We start from the raw sequence: 15,333 nt of genomic DNA, 5'->3' as shown, positions 1-15,333 counted from the left end.
CGGGGAGCAGGTACAACGCCCCGCAGAGCGCCGCGCGGTCGAACCCGGCCAGGTGGCGGAAGCGTTCCCGGCCCTTGCCGCGGGGCCCGGGAAAAAGGTGGCCCGGGCGCCAAGGGCGGCTGCCAATACAACTCGCAACTTTTGAAATCAATCCTTTTTTGCATCATGCAACGGATGCCACCGCTCCTCGGGTTTGCAACCCCCCATCCCTCCCCCGAGACCAATCATTGCAGCGCTCGGGCCTGCACGGCGCCCCCGCCCCCTTCCCGGGCCGCATGCCACCACCCAGCAGCCCGGGCCGCCTCTTAAAGGGAGGTGGCCGGCCTTAAAGGACCCCCGCGCGCCCAGCCGGCGGGAGCGCGGCGGCCCGGCTCCCGCAGGGCCGCGCCGAGCCACGCGAGGCCCCGCGGCGCTCAGGCGCGGGCCCGGGCCCCCGCCGCAGCCGGGCGCGGCATTTTTATTCAGGCGACGCTTAAGGGAGCCCGGCCGCGCCCGGTGCATTGTGGGAGCAGCCCGCGGCCCGTTTTCGGGAGGAGGCGGAGGGCGCAAAGCGAGCCGGTAAGCGGCGGGCCCGGCGCGGGGGGGAGGCGCAGGCTTAAAGGGGAATCCGGGTCCGCAGGCCCGCGGCGGCCGTTGCAAATCCCCCTCCGGGCCGCCCGGGACCGCCGGGGAGCCGCGCGCTGCCGGCCCCGCCAGCCCTGCCTGGAGAGGGGCAGCGCCGGGCTTGGTGGGGCCGCTTTAAAAAAGAAGCGCCGCCCGCGCCGCCGCCGCCGCCGCGCGGGGCCGGGGAAGGAGGGAGGGAGGGCGGGGAGGAGCGGAGGGGAGGGCGGCGGCGGCCACGCAGGGGTTAATTTTTTCGCCCGCCGACATTTTTGCGCGGCGACGGCGGCGGCCCGTGCGCGCGGCGGGAGCGGCCGGCCCGGGGTCCCGGGGCGCCTCCGGGGCCTCCCCGCCTCCCCCTCTCACCGCGCGGGCCCCGTCGACCCGGGGCGGGTGGGTCCAGGCGTTCTCCCCGGCTCCTGGGCCGCGCGCGCGCGCGCGCGCGCTACCCGCCGCCTCCCGCCGGCCCGCACAGGGATGGCCCGGCCGAGGCCCCGAGCTGCCGCCTCCGCCCCGCCGCCCGCCCGCAGCCCGGGCCTGCTGGGCCTTCCGAGGCGGCGGCGAGGGCCTGAGCCCGAAGGTGTCCCCGGGCTCCCTGCTCCCCGCCCCGGCCGCCTCCGACGCGGGCGTCCTGGAGAGCGCGCCCCATTGTGCGGGGCCGGCGGGGAGGTAGGTCCGGGGCTGGCGGGGCAGCGCGCCGGGCCCACCCCGCTGACCGGCTCCCCGGCTACGCACGCTCTTTGGAGGAGAAAAAAAAAAAAAAAACCAAACTGGAAACGTGCCCGGGAAGGAAAGGGCTAAACGTTGCTTTAAATATTCATGCCATTGTTTTAAAGGCGTAAACATGTGGCTGCGGGGTCGCGGGGCACCGTCCCTTATTAATGCAAATGGATCCCCCTGGTTCCCTAATCACTGCACATTTCCCCCAGCACGCCTCCTCCTTCCCATGCCCTCCAAAAATGTAAGAATCTGGTACCTTTTTCATTAGGATGTGAGGCTGATTTGCGTCCTTCGTACCATTTCTAATTTTAAATCTGAGCGGCCTCCTGATATAAGGTGTTTTAAACTCCCCCCCCTTAAAACTCTGAAAAGATAGTGTTTTAAAAGGAAGTGATCTCCCCACAATTTTCCTCCCCACCTTTTTGGGAGCGGGAGACGAATATAGATGGGAGGTAGGAAAATAACTGGATGCCTCGTGAGTTGGATTTTTTCTTTCTTTTCTTTTTTTTTTTTTTCCTGGTAGGGGTGAGGCTGCGTTAAATGCGAGGTGTTTTTTGAGGAAAGGACTTCGTTGTTTTTGTTGAAACGCCTTCCAAGTCAAAGTGGTATTCAAACTTTCCCCTGACTCTAAGATGGCTTCAAAATTCTCTTCTCTGTCACTTGCGGCCGGCGCCTGCTCTTTTTGGGCAGGGAGGCTTCTTGGGATCGTGTAGGAAGGCTGACTCCTGTTCAGTTGTTACGTTTCCCACCGAAATCATTGCTCATCTCAAACCGTGTTTTTGTGAAGACGGTTTGGATTACTGCCCAAACTCGGGCTTCTTGAGATTTATATGAGCGATGTGCGTCCCAAGGGATGGAAAACTCTATAAATGGGAGTTATGTTCTTAATATAAATTTTATAGGGGAAACTGACCTTAAAACTTGGGGTGTCTGTAATTCTAGTCCCAATAAAGTATCTGTCTGGAGGTTTGTAAACTCGAGGAACACATGTTGTTTTTTCCTTTAGCCCCAAAGGCTAAAAAACGTAGGAGTGCTTGTTCCAGAAACCTAACAGTGGTACACAGGGCCGAAATGCTGGTGATTTAGTATGGCTTAATTTATTGTTAAGGTTCTGCAATGAAATGGTAATGAGGAGTAGCACATTTTGTCAATGATGTGTGTACTAGTTTGCTGGGCTAGATGTTTGCTTTCTAGGAAATAGCACTACATGAAAACTTCAGAGAACTTTCCAAGCATTCTGCTGAAGAATACAGACCTTGCTGTGTTAAAGTGCCATTGCAGTTTTTAAGTTGTGCCCTTTATAGAGGACTCCTATTAGTTTTGGATTGCATTGTATATTTTATTTATTTGTTTATTTATTTATTTTTTGAGACGGAGTCTGTTGCCCAGGCTGGAGTGCAGTGGCTCGATCTCAGCTCACGGCAACCTCCGCTTCCCACGTTCAAGCGATTCTCTTGCCTCAGCCTCTCAAGTAGCTGGGATTACAGGTGCGCACCGCCACCCTCGGCTAATTTTTGTACTTTTAGTAGAGACGGGGGTGTCGCCATGTTGGCCAGGCTGGTCTCCTGACTTGAGGTGATCCACCCACCTTGGCCTCCCAAAGTGCCGGGATTATAGGCATGAGCCACCACGCCCAGCCTTTTGTTGTATATTCTTTGGACACAGAGGGAAAACGTGTTTTTCTAAAATTAGGATTTAACATCGTGAAGAATTTTGTCCAGTGCATTTACATTAATGTCCTTTTCTGCCAAGTTTGTATTGAGCGTTTCATTTTTCTATGTGATTAAAGCAGAAGATACCAAAAGATTTTCCAGAAAAGTCACCTTAGTGAGGGCTGCCACTTTCTAAACCACAGTGCTTCCAGGTTGACATATGAAGTGCCCAGAGGTGCTGTTCTAATGCTGAGTCCTAGAAGAACCTTTGGGACTTGCTGTTCAAGGTGGCATAGTGTCATGTGAACCTGCAGGCTGGCCCTCTTGCCACAGTTAAAACCACAGTCCAGATGTCAGGTCTTGCATAGATGTCTGTGCTGACATAGTCCCTTTATGAAAAGATCTATTTTGTCATGTGCTCTGCTGTGATGAATATAAGTGGTCTTGATGATTTCAGCCCTTGTCACATTTACTTTTTCTTGTCATGTATTCACTTGATTCGCTGGCAGGTTCCCGTGGGAATTCTTTTCATGGCATCTTTGTGTTTTGGTGACACCCAGGTGGATCCATAAAGAACCCAGCCAACCCGCAGAGGGAGGGGAGGGGCTGAGCTGTGAGGAGAGCGGGGCCCAAGAACCATGTCTACGCGGGAGTCCTTTAACCCGGAAAGTTACGAATTGGACAAAAGCTTCCGGCTAACCAGATTCACTGAACTGAAGGGCACAGGCTGCAAAGTGCCCCAAGATGTCCTGCAAAAATTGCTGGAATCTTTACAAGAGAACCACTTCCAAGAAGATGAGCAGTTTCTGGGAGCCGTTATGCCAAGGCTTGGTAGGTAACCCAGTGTTTCTTTGATGGTCTGCAATCCAATCAGTGAGTCAAAAACCAGATTTCTCACCTCCCATGTTGCCTATTTATTTTTTATTAATTTTTTTGCTTTTATAGATTCGGGGAATACACATGCAGTTTTGTTACATGAATATATTACATAATGGTAAAGACTGGGCTTTTAGTGTGGCCATCACCCAAATAGTGTACATTGTACCCCCTTTTATTTTTTTTGAATTTTTGTGAGAAGGATTAGAAGAGCAATCAATGGTAACTATGTTATGTTCTTGTAACTTATATAGAGAAAGTACTTGAAACGCATCAAGAGGGGTACTCTTGACAGTTTTTAAATTATGGACTATGCGATTGAGATTGTTATATTACAGTAAAAACTTTTTTACTGTAATATAACAAAACTTTTTTAATAAAATTTTTTTATTGTACTTGGATGGCAGTGACTGTGTCAGGAGAGCATTGGGGTTGTCTGCAGGGTGCATTGGGTGAAAATCGTGTTGCAGGGAGAAGGTGGGACTGTTCCAGACCCAGGACTGAATGGATCTGTTCTTGACCCCAGCTTGTCTTTTAGAACGAGGGCAATGTCTTTTTCTTTACTAAATTCCTGATGTCATGAGTGATTTCACTTTTCCCAAACACAGAGCTTAGAAACAAATTCTGGGCTCCCGGGGTATTGTTTATTCATGTTTCTTGTGCAGTATATTAAGTACATGGTACAAGACTATGATCACTTGGGTTGGACACATAGTGTTGGAGGTTTGGATGTTCTGTAATTACTGTGTGACTTGCTCAGTTTTCTTCCCCTTTTTTTGAAGTGGAGTCTCATTCTGTCGCCCAGGCTGGAGTGCAGTGACGTGATCTTGGCTCACTGCAACCACTGCCTCCCGGGTTCAAGCGATTCTCCTTCCTCAACCTCCTGAGTAGCTGGGATTATAGGGGCCCGCCACCACACCCAGCTAATTTTTGTCTTTTTAGTAGAGACAGAGTTTCACCGTGTTGGCGGGGCTGGTCTGGAACTCCTGATCTCAGGCGATCCGCCTGCCTCAGCCTCCCAAAATGCTGGGATTACAGGCATAAGCCACCACACCCAGCCAAGGTTTTCATTTCATTTCTTTTTGGCCATTATTTTGTAAAGTTCACTGATTATGAGCCTGGGGTCTCCTTTCCTCCCAGATAGAGAAAGCAGATGAAAGCAGACTTGCTCTGGTTGGAAGGGCAGAAATGTTACGCCCCAGTCCCTGGTGACCTGCAGGACTTTCAGGAGCTCGGTTTGAAAACAGTTTCTGCCGTCCAGCTGATGGTCAAGCTTTGGAGAAATACCACGTGGGCTAGCTGGATTTGATGTTGGCTTATTTGTCGAGAAATGAGAATATACTGAGGAAGCTGTTAGATAACTGTCAAGAAAAAAAGCTATTAATACTTAATGCTCAAAAACCAATGAAATTAAAACATTACGGGATAAAGTAAGAATTACTATTTATAACTTCCTCTGGCACAGTCACTTACTGTCACTCATATTACGTCGTGAATGTCACCCAGCCCTCCTGAGCCTCAGCTTCCTAATCTGTAAAATAATAATTACTGTTTGGGGTTGGGTGCAGTGGCTCATGCCTGTAATCCCAGCACTTTGGGAGGCCAAGGCGGGCAGATCACTCGAGGTCAGGAGTTCAAGAGCAGCCTGGGCAACATGGCGAAACCTGTCTCTCCTAAAAATACAAAAGTTAGCTGGGCCTGCTGTTGTGCGCCTGTAGTTCCAGCTACTTGGGAGGCTGAGGTGGGAGAATCCCTTGAGCTCAGGAGGCGGAGGCTACAGTGAGCTGAGGTCACACCACTGTACTGCAGCTTGGGTGACAGAGTAAGACCCTGCCTCAAAAAAAAAAAATTACTGCTTTGCATTGTTATACCAAAAATGTTGTGTGTAGGTGTGCCATGTATGTCTGTACTTACATGCATAATACATGTATGTGTGTACACTCTGTACACACGTATATATGGTATGTTTGTGGTTTTTTTGTCCTTTTTTTTTTTTTTTTTCTTTTTTTTGAGATGAAGTCTCACTCTGTCACCCAGGCTGGAGTGCAGTGGCACAATCTCGGCTCACTGCAACCTCCGCTTCCCGGGTTCAAGCAATTCTCCTGCCTCCACCTCCCAGGTAGCTGGGACTACAGGCACATGCCACCACGCCTGACTAAATTTTTTTGTGTTTTTAGTAGGGATGGGGTTTCACCTTGTTGACCAGGCTGGTCTCAAACTCCTGAGCTCAGGTTATCCGCCCACCTCAGCCTCCCAAAGTGCTGGGATTACAGGCGTGAGCCACTGCGCCCGGCTGTATATTTTTTTAACTTTTTTTTTTTCTTGAGACAGAGTCTCACTCCATCACCCAGGTTTGAGTACAGTGGTACACTCTCAGCTCACTGCAACCTCTGCCTCCAAGGTTCAAACGATTCTCATGCCTCAGCCTCCCTCCAAGTAGCTGGAATAACAGGCACGCACCACCACACCCAGCTAATTTTTTTGTATTTTTAATAGAGATAGGGTTTCACCATGTTGGCCAGGTTGCTCTGGAACTCCTGAGTCTAAGTGATCCGCCCACCTCGGCCTCCCAAAGTGCTGGGATTAAAGGCATGAGCCCCTGTGCCCAGTCTCTTTTATGTTTTTAACTTTTTTCTAATTGAATGTCATGTTATCTGGCTTCAGAAATGGTGTTAATTGAAGGGTTAACCAAAATAGCTTTTAAATGTACACACAATTACTAAATGTATCCAAACTAAGAAACGGTAAAAGAAGTGTGCCTTAGAACCTGAGACATCTGTTGCCTGGTACCTAAGAGCTATCAAGTTATGATTGCTGCTGTTGCGGGGATGGTGCGGGCGGGTGGGGCTGGGTGGCAGTGGTATGATGCCTTGGGTTGTCTTTCTGATAGAGTAGGTCAGTATTGCTGAAAACCTTCCAGCAGGATTGGCTATTGCCTCCTGGTCATTAAACCTAAACTGCCCAGTCTAGTATTAAACGCTTCCCCGACCCTGCGGCATTTGCCTCTGTTCCCAGTCACCTTCCCTCTGGACCATCCCTCTCTCTTGTCATTTGAAACCCTAGTTTTTCAAGGCCTGTGGGCATCTCAGGCTCACCCCTTCTCTCTTCCTTCCTTGAAATGTGGTTGGTGATTTCTAAACCAATCACTATAGACCTGTGCTGTCCAAAAATACAATGCAAACCACATGTGTAATTTTCAAATTTATAGTAGTCATATTTTTAAAAACCTGATAACAAGAATCAGGTGGAATTAATTATAATCTATTTTATTTAACAAAATATATAAAAATAAAATGTCTTTTCTTTTTTTTTTTTTGAGACGGAGTCTCTCTTTGTCATCCAGGCTGGAGTGCAGTGGCATGATCTCAGCTCACTGCAAGCTCTGCTTCCCAGGTTCACGCAATTCTCCTGCCTCAGCCTCCCAAGTAGCTGGGGCTACAGGCGCCTGCCACCGCGCCCGGCTAATTTTTTTGTATTTTTAGTAGAGACGGGGTTTCACCGTGTTAGCCAGGATAGTCTTGATCTCCTGACCTTGTGATCCACCCACCTCGGCCTCCCAAAGTGCTGGGATTACAAGCATGAGCCACCGCGCCCAGCCCCCCCCCTTTTTTTTTTTTTTGAGACTGAGTCTCGCTCTGTGGGCCAGGCTATAGAGTGCAGTGGCGCAATCTCGGCTCACTGCAAGCTCCGCCTCTCGGGTTCAGGCCATTCTCCCGCCTCAGCCTCCCGAGTAGCTGGGACCTCAAGTGCCCACCACCAAACCTGGCTAATTTTTTGTATTTTTAGTAGAGACGGGGTTTCACCCTGTTAGCCAGGATGGTCTCGATCTCCTGACCTCATGATCCGCCCACCTCGGCCTCCCAAAGTGCTGGCATTACAGGCTTGAGCCACTGCGCCTGGCCGAAAAAATGTCTTTTCAATATGTGTATATAAAATATTATAATGAGATGTTGGTTTTTGGTACTAGGTGTTTAAAATCAGGTGTCTGTTTTATACTTACAGCACCTCTTTGTCAGATGCGCACACAGCCAACCCTCTGGTGCCACACCACATTGGACAGCACTAGACCCTATTTTAGTAGACTGGTGGCACAGGTGTGAAAGAGAAACCGTGGATCGGAGCTGCTTTTCAGCCCTAGAGGCGTGCTCAAGAGTCCCCAGTTACTCTGATCAAAGGACTTGCTAAATTTAGAAATAAAGCGCTTTACGAATCAAATATATTTAATTCAAATTTAAGGTTATTCAAATCAAGAACATTTAACGCTAACTCTCAGCAAGGATTTCAGTGTCTCTTTCAGTAGTCCTCCAGTTTAAATGGAAGTCTGAAAGAAAACTGCCTCTTACTGTTTTCCAAAGTAAATAGTAATATACTCAGAATAACCAGTTGTCGGAATTATCATTTAGGGAGAATCCATTGAGTTAAAGAGTGGTACTTCTATATAAAGGTGCTAAAGAGTGTGGTGAGACAAATTTCTGAGAGGTTGTGCCCAGCGGCTGTTTACGTGAATTATCGCACACATTCTCCTCTGACAAATGAAAACTGATCCAGTGCCTGAAATGGTTGAAACTTGCCATTCTGATCTTCAGTTCTCCATTCGCTAAGCGAGGTCTTCCAGCAAGAGTTTCTGCTTTGTCATCTAGTGTAATAAAAAATCAGCCTGTCTTCACAGCCTATGGCTTTTTATTCAGTGCGATTTCATTTTTGCGGCAGAAAAGATCTGGTGCCTCCATGACCCGCCTCTGTGAGGTCTGCTGCTGTGGTGAGACCGACTGAGGCAGTGCTTCCCAGCTCTTCCGCTTACACAGAGTATTAAAGGTCGTTTTAGTGCGATTCAAATTTGATTTATACTTGTTTGAAATTCTGAATTTATAGGGTAGATTCAAGCACATAATTTGCTTCCTTTTGTCCTAATTCTGGCTTTTTCCCTGCTTTTGGCTGTTGGACTGCAAAGTTAGAAGTACAGCGGCCCCCTCTGTGTCTGCGGAATCCTCATCGGGGGATTCAACCAACCACAGACTGAAAATATGCAGGGAAAAAAAATGGATGGTTGCGTCTTAACATGTACAGAATTTTTTTTTCTTTTTTGGTCTTGTGATTATTCCCTAAACAATACAGTATAACAAATATTTACATTGCATTTACATCATATTAGGTATCATAGGTGATCTAGAGATGATTTAAGGTATGTGAGAAGATGTGCGTAGGTTATACGCAAATATTGGGACATTTCAAATCAGGGATTTGAGCATCTGTGGATTTTGGTGTCTGTGGGAGTCCTGGAACCAGTCCCCCACGATACCGAGGAACAGCTGTCCTCAGAAGAGGCCAGAAGAGTGTCCTTCTGAGGGGTGGAGGCTGCTCACTGTCTTCAGCTTTCTTGGTGGGAATGCTAGCCTGAGTTTGTAAAATGCCTGCGTTACAGGTAATTTTTAAAGGAGTACAGCCTTGTCTCCAAGACAAGGAGTAGCTTATCTTGACTACTACTGGTAGTCTTGACTACTCTGACATAGACGCCAGAGTGTTTATATACATGCTTGATTGGAAATTTTAGTTGAATTGTCGATTGGGATTTATTCTTGTCATTTAATTTGTGCGTGTGTCATTTTCAGTTCTGACTAAGATGTAAAAGTAGTAATAGCATTTTTCAATGTAAAAATATTTTACAGATTTTCTGATGGGTCAATATGATAATGGCTAAAGATGTACTTAAAATAATAACTATAATTAAGATAACCCCAGCTCCATTTATAGGATTCTCATCTTCAAAGAAATTGCATATGGTACCAGTCACATGCTACAGTAATACAGTAAAATAATATAATAAAAATCTGACAGTGAAAAAGATTTTTATTCAAGGCATCATTAAGGTTTTAAAAACTGTGCCATATTGGAGTTGAGTCTTGATGAGTAACATTTTCATTGGTATTTTCCATCTTAAGCTGGATATGTTTCACGTTTATTTCAGTTACGCTTCTTGATAGGAAACACATGGCTTCATTGGCAGCCTGCAGTTTCCATAAGTATCTTATGAGCTCTTCCTGTTCAGTGTACTGGTGGTATAAAGTGAAATGGCTTTCCCGTTTTATTTGTGGATGCTAATAACTTCCATCTCCACAGGCATTGGAATGGATACTTGTGTCATTCCTTTGAGGCACGGTGGGCTTTCCTTGGTTCAAACCACAGATTACATTTACCCGATCGTAGATGACCCTTACATGATGGTAAGCATGAGCTGATGTGTTTTGGTGACTGGAAGGGCTTATTCGTTTGGTTTGGGTTGTGGCTGGGGTTTTGTATGTATCTGTGGGGTTTTGGTTTTATTTCTGTTACATCCCGACTATACTGCCCCACCCTGCCCAGGCTCCTGCAGTCGCTGACGTCGGGCCTGTCCCCTGCCCACACTTGGCACTGGGCATAAAGCAATTAGAGAGGAAGCAGGGAAGGCCCTCTGCTGCTGTCGCACCTGAGTACATGCTGTGCATAAGAACACCTCTTGTTCAGTAGTGTGTCAATGGACTAAGGCTTTTGTCGTTTTCTTCTTTCTTGCACTGTCCTGTCTTTGACATTGGTAACTTCTGTCACCCCTCTGTTTTAGGCGGGGGATGTTACTGTCCTCTGTAATAGGACTGATTCTAAATGTTTCCTTCAAGAAATCAAGGAGCTAGTATCTCATCACAATTAGATGTCTCAACCATTAATTCTGATATCTGGTTAATTCACTCAACCCAGCCACCTGCACACCTACCACCGTGTGATGTGCCGCTGTGCGTAGTAGGTTTCTGACCACTGAGTTAAAGTTCCTAGCTATTGATGATGTACTGCTGAACTGTGTTCCCCAGTTGTTCACTGCGTAGTTGCAGCCAGCCACCCTTTGATCCACCCAACCTTTAACCCCAATTCCCTCCCACCCAGGAGGAGCCAGTGGAGAGACTGGGAATATCCGGTTTGCTATAAAATGCCAGGTGTTCTTCGTGTGTGGCAAGGACAGTGGGATCAGGCTGCCCTGTAGGGACTTTATCATGAGGCAGCCACGTGGGGAGTATTCTCCCTCAGGTACCAGTGGCAAATAACAGATTGTTGGAAACCTATATTCCTTCTGCACATCCATCTGTTTTCTCCTCTGGAGCAATACTCTTGAGACGGGGCAGATAAGCCACAGCCTAGGTCCCACCTGACCAGGTGGCAGGGATGGCTAAAACCAGAATCCACTGTTTTCTAGCATCTCCTAAAATGAGAGCACCAGAACAGAAGGGGCACTAAATCACCGCCTCCCTAACTAGCAGTTGGCTTGTCCAGGTTGTAGACCACCTGTTGACCTCGTGGACTGGCTTGATGATACTGAAAGTGCAGTCACAGACGGTTGCTGAGCTGCATTGCTGACTTCCAGGAATGTGTAAGAAAACATAAAGCAATCAGTTAAACAGCCAGTGGAAATGGTAACACTTGGGAGTTTGATTATCCTTAAGTCAGAAGGAAAATTTGTATTTTCTCTTTACTATCTATAAAAGATAAAAATTTAGATAAGGGCAACTTAACTGTAAATCTCCAGTGGAAATAAAAAAATCTTCATTACCACATTTCTGTTAAATTGCATTTTAAAGTTCCTAATAAAATGACATTTACTGAGAAATGCTTCTCTTTTTTTTTTTTTTGAAAACAATTTGACTTCAACCCTGGGGTTTTTTTTTTTATTTGTTTCTTAAGATGATTTTTCTGTTTATCTCATACAACCTTGAAACTACACAATTTTTTCGTTTTTTGTTTTCTTATTGTTTGTTTGTTTGTTTATTGACAGAGTCTTGCTCTGTTGCCCAGGCTAGAGTGCAGCGGCATGATCTCAGCTCACTGCAACCTCCACCTCCCAGGTTCAAGCGATTCTTATGCCTCAGCCTCCCAAATAGCTGGGACTACAGGTGTGCGCCACCATGCCCAGCTAATTTTTGTATTTTCAGTAGTAACTGTTTTGCCGTGTTGGCCAGGCTGGTCTTTAACTCCTGGCCTCAAGTAATCCACCTAATTCGGCCTCCCAAATTGCTGGGATTACAGGCGTGAGCTATCACACCTAGCTGAAGCTGCAAACATTTCTTAATCCAGGTGCACAAAGACTGTCTCGTTCTCTATAACCACTAAAGCCAGCCATTTTTAGAATCTGTTTGGGATACATGGCTGTTTCCAGCTTTTCTTTAGGAGAGTTGTTTGCAGACTTTTTCACTCCGTAGCTCTTCCCCACAGTGTCAGTTGTAACCTTGCTTCTCCTCATTCCCTGCACATACACCGCTTCGCCATCTAAATAAATTGCAGGCTTCTGAAATTTAGCATGAAGAAAAACTGGCGCATCCTTTGTTCTGCACAAGAAAGAGGTGGTAGCGTGAATGTCTGAGAAAAAAACGAATGGCCCGGTGACTCTGTGATGCAGGAAACGTCGCCAGTCTGCAAATCATAGAAGCTGAGGACCCCATCCCAGTAGCTGCCACTCCTGGAAAGTCCCCAAGTTCTCTGTGGAGTCCGCTTCATGGCTCACTCAGTTTCTGCAGATGGAAAGTTCCCGGTTGTCCTTTCTCATGTTTCCCTCTCTTCCCAGGGCAGGATAGCATGTGCCAATGTCCTCAGTGACCTCTACGCAATGGGGGTCACGGAATGTGACAATATGCTGATGCTCCTTGGAGTCAGTAATAAAATGACTGACAGGGTAAGTAGGAGCCACCCAGCTGCTGTCTGGTTGGTGGTGTCCTGGTGGCATCTCTGGCCTTGGTTAGACTTGGTTTCCCATCTGGAAAACGAGGAGCCCAGGCCATATGGCTCCCTGCGCTCCTTCTGGCTTTCCACTTTTTGGCAGTTACCAGTAAATTAAAATGAGTGAGCCTGGCCTATTCATCTCTTCACTTCTGCCACCTGCTCCCTTTCTCTCTTCCCGGTGGACTGAAACCAAGCCTTTTTTTTTTTTTTTTTTTTTTTGAGACGAGAGCCTTGCTCTGTCTCCCAGGCTGGAGTACAATGGTGCAATCTCAGTCTGCTGCAATCGCTTCCCGGGTTCAAGCAGTTCTCCTGCCTCAGCCTCCCAAGTAGCTGGGATTACAGGCGCGTACCAACACACCTGGCTAATTTTTGTATTTTTATTTTATTTTATTTTATTTTATTTATTTATTTATTTATTTTTTGAGACGGAGTCTGGCCCTGCCGCCCGGTCAGCCTCCCGAGTAGCTGGGACTACAGGCGCCCGCCGCCTCGCCCGGCTAGTTTTTTGTATTTTTTAGTAGAGACGGGGTTTCACCATGTTCGCCAGGATGGTCTCGATCTCCTGACCTAGTGATCCGCCGGTCTCGGCCTCCCAAAGTGCTGGGATTACAGGCTTGAGCCACCGCGCCCGGCCAATTTTTGTATTTTTATTAAAGATGGAGTGTCACCATGTTGGCCAGGCTGTTCTCGAACTCCTGACCTCAGGTGATCCACCCATCCTGGTATCCCAAAGTGCTAGCATTGCAGGCATGAGACACCATACCTGACCCAAGACATTTGTGTGTGTGTTTTGTTTTTTTTGAGACGGAGTCTCACTCTGTCACCCAGGCTGGAGTGCAGTGGCGCGATCTAAGCTCACTGCAACCTCTGCCTCCCAGGTTCAAGCGATTCTCCTGCCTCAGCCTCCCGAGTAGCTGGGATTACAGTTGCATGCTACCACGCCTAGCTAATTTTTGTATTTTCAGTAGAGACGGGGCTTCACCATGTTGGTCAGGCTGGTCTCAAACTCCTGACCTCAGGTGATTCGGCCTCCCAAAGTGCTGGGATTATAGGCATGAGCCACCATGCCTGACCTGTGTGTTTTTTAAAATAAAGTTTCATCTATAGTAATGGTGCCTTAGTGTGAATCAGGCACAACCTTACAGATGTGGGACACGTGGCACTTAGAGGGCACCCCCTCTGCTGTGGCTGGGGATGTCATGGATGTAGATGGTGACAGGGCTAGGGCCACCATGTGCTCACGCCTCCGAGTCATCGCCTCGCATTCTGTGTCCTTGCTGCCTGAACCTGTTCTTTGAACCAGAGATGAATTCCTGCTTAGGTAGACAGGCACTTGTTTTTGTCCCAAAAAGCCCCAACAGTTTGCCCTGCCTTAGAGAAACTTGAGTTTCTAGTAGGCCCTTTCCAGCCCTCGAACATGGGCTGTGGTCATCAGTGGTGCATGGTGGTCTTGGCACAGCTCTGCCAGTGTGGGTTACTCATAGCCTGCAGCCAATCCTTGGTAGGATGGATGCCTACTCCAGGGCAGGGGACCTGTGCTTAAGAAGCCAGTGTTGGGATTCTCAAGGAGCACTGGACAGCTGGCTTCCAGCAGTCATCACACCTAGGGCTGGTCCTGTGCACTGAGTCACAGTGTTGGTGTCTGGGCTTTATTTACATTGTTGTCTAGAATATCTTCCAGCATTGCATAAAATGATTACAATGTGGAATATTTTCTAGCTTTTGTTTTTGTTTGTTTTTGAGACAGGATCTCCCTGTGTTGCCCAGATTGGAGTGTAGTGGCATGATGAGAGCTCACTGCAGCAGCCTCAGCCTCCCGGGCTCAAGACATCCTCCCACCTCAGCCTCCAGAATAGCTGGGACCACAGGCACATGCCACCACACCCAGCAATTTTTTCTTTTTTATATGAAGTCTCGCTCTTGTGCCCGAGGCTGGAGTGCAGTGGTGTGATCTCAGCTCACTAGAACCTGTGCCTCCCGGGTTCAAGCGATTCTCCTGCCTCAGCCTCCTGAGTAGCTGGGATTACAGTTGCACGCTACCACGCCTGGCTAATTTTTGTATTTTTAGTAGAGACAGGTTTTCACCATTTTGGCCAGGCTGGTCTCGAACTCCTGACCTCAGGTGATCCGCCCACCTTGGCCTCCCAAAGTGCTGGGATTACAGGTGTGAGTAATTATGCCTGGCCCCTAGCTTTAGTTAACAATCAGTCCTGCCTAACTGTCAGCACTTCCTTTAGGATTTTATGGTTCCTTTTGAAAAGTGTAAGCGTAAAAACCTTCTTTTCTGGGTTTTGAACAGAGTTCTTTGACTTTTTATTTGTGCCTTTTTCAACCCTAGGAAAGGGATAAAGTGATGCCTCTGATTATCCAAGGTTTTAAAGACGCAGCTGAGGAAGCAGGAACGTCTGTAACGGGCGGCCAAACAGTACTAAACCCCTGGATTGTCCTGGGAGGAGTTGCTACCACTGTCTGTCAGCCCAATGAATTTATCATGTAAGTTGATTTTTGTTTCATGTCACCTGACCTGTTCTTCTCTCTGTGTCCTCTCTTTTTAAAAATGGATGTATTAAGGTCAGGTGCAGTGGCTCACGCATACAGTCCCAGACTTTGGTAGGCCGAGGCGGGCAGATCACTTGAGGTCAGGAGTTTGAGACCAGCCTGGCAATATGGTGAAACCCTGTCCCTACTAAAAATACAAGAATTAGCCAGGCATGGTGGTGCAAGCCTGCGGTTCCAGCTACTCTGGAGG

General features: G+C 47.9%; 1 protein-coding gene across 4 annotated transcripts in view; it reads left to right on the top strand.

Moving 5' to 3' along the window:
• Nucleotides 1-269: 269 nt before the first annotated feature.
• The window catches only part of SEPHS1 (selenophosphate synthetase 1), a 30,735-nt gene continuing 15,671 nt past the window's right edge, over nucleotides 270-15,333 (top strand). The window contains exons 1-6 of one of the 4 annotated variants that reach the window (XM_077944948.1): nucleotides 1,065-1,269; nucleotides 2,692-2,807; nucleotides 3,533-3,803; nucleotides 9,966-10,069; nucleotides 12,430-12,537; nucleotides 14,923-15,077. In XM_077944948.1, the coding sequence (XP_077801074.1) occupies nucleotides 3,611-3,803; nucleotides 9,966-10,069; nucleotides 12,430-12,537; nucleotides 14,923-15,077 (560 nt within the window). In that variant the 5' untranslated portion in view covers nucleotides 1,065-1,269; nucleotides 2,692-2,807; nucleotides 3,533-3,610. 4 annotated transcript variants of the gene reach the window in all.

Source organism: Macaca mulatta, chromosome 9, assembly GCF_049350105.2.
Source record: "Macaca mulatta isolate MMU2019108-1 chromosome 9, T2T-MMU8v2.0, whole genome shotgun sequence".
Classification (NCBI taxonomy): Eukaryota; Metazoa; Chordata; class Mammalia; order Primates; family Cercopithecidae; genus Macaca; species Macaca mulatta.
Note: the sequence above shows the minus strand (reverse complement) of the source record. Positions and strands in the feature narration are given on the sequence as shown.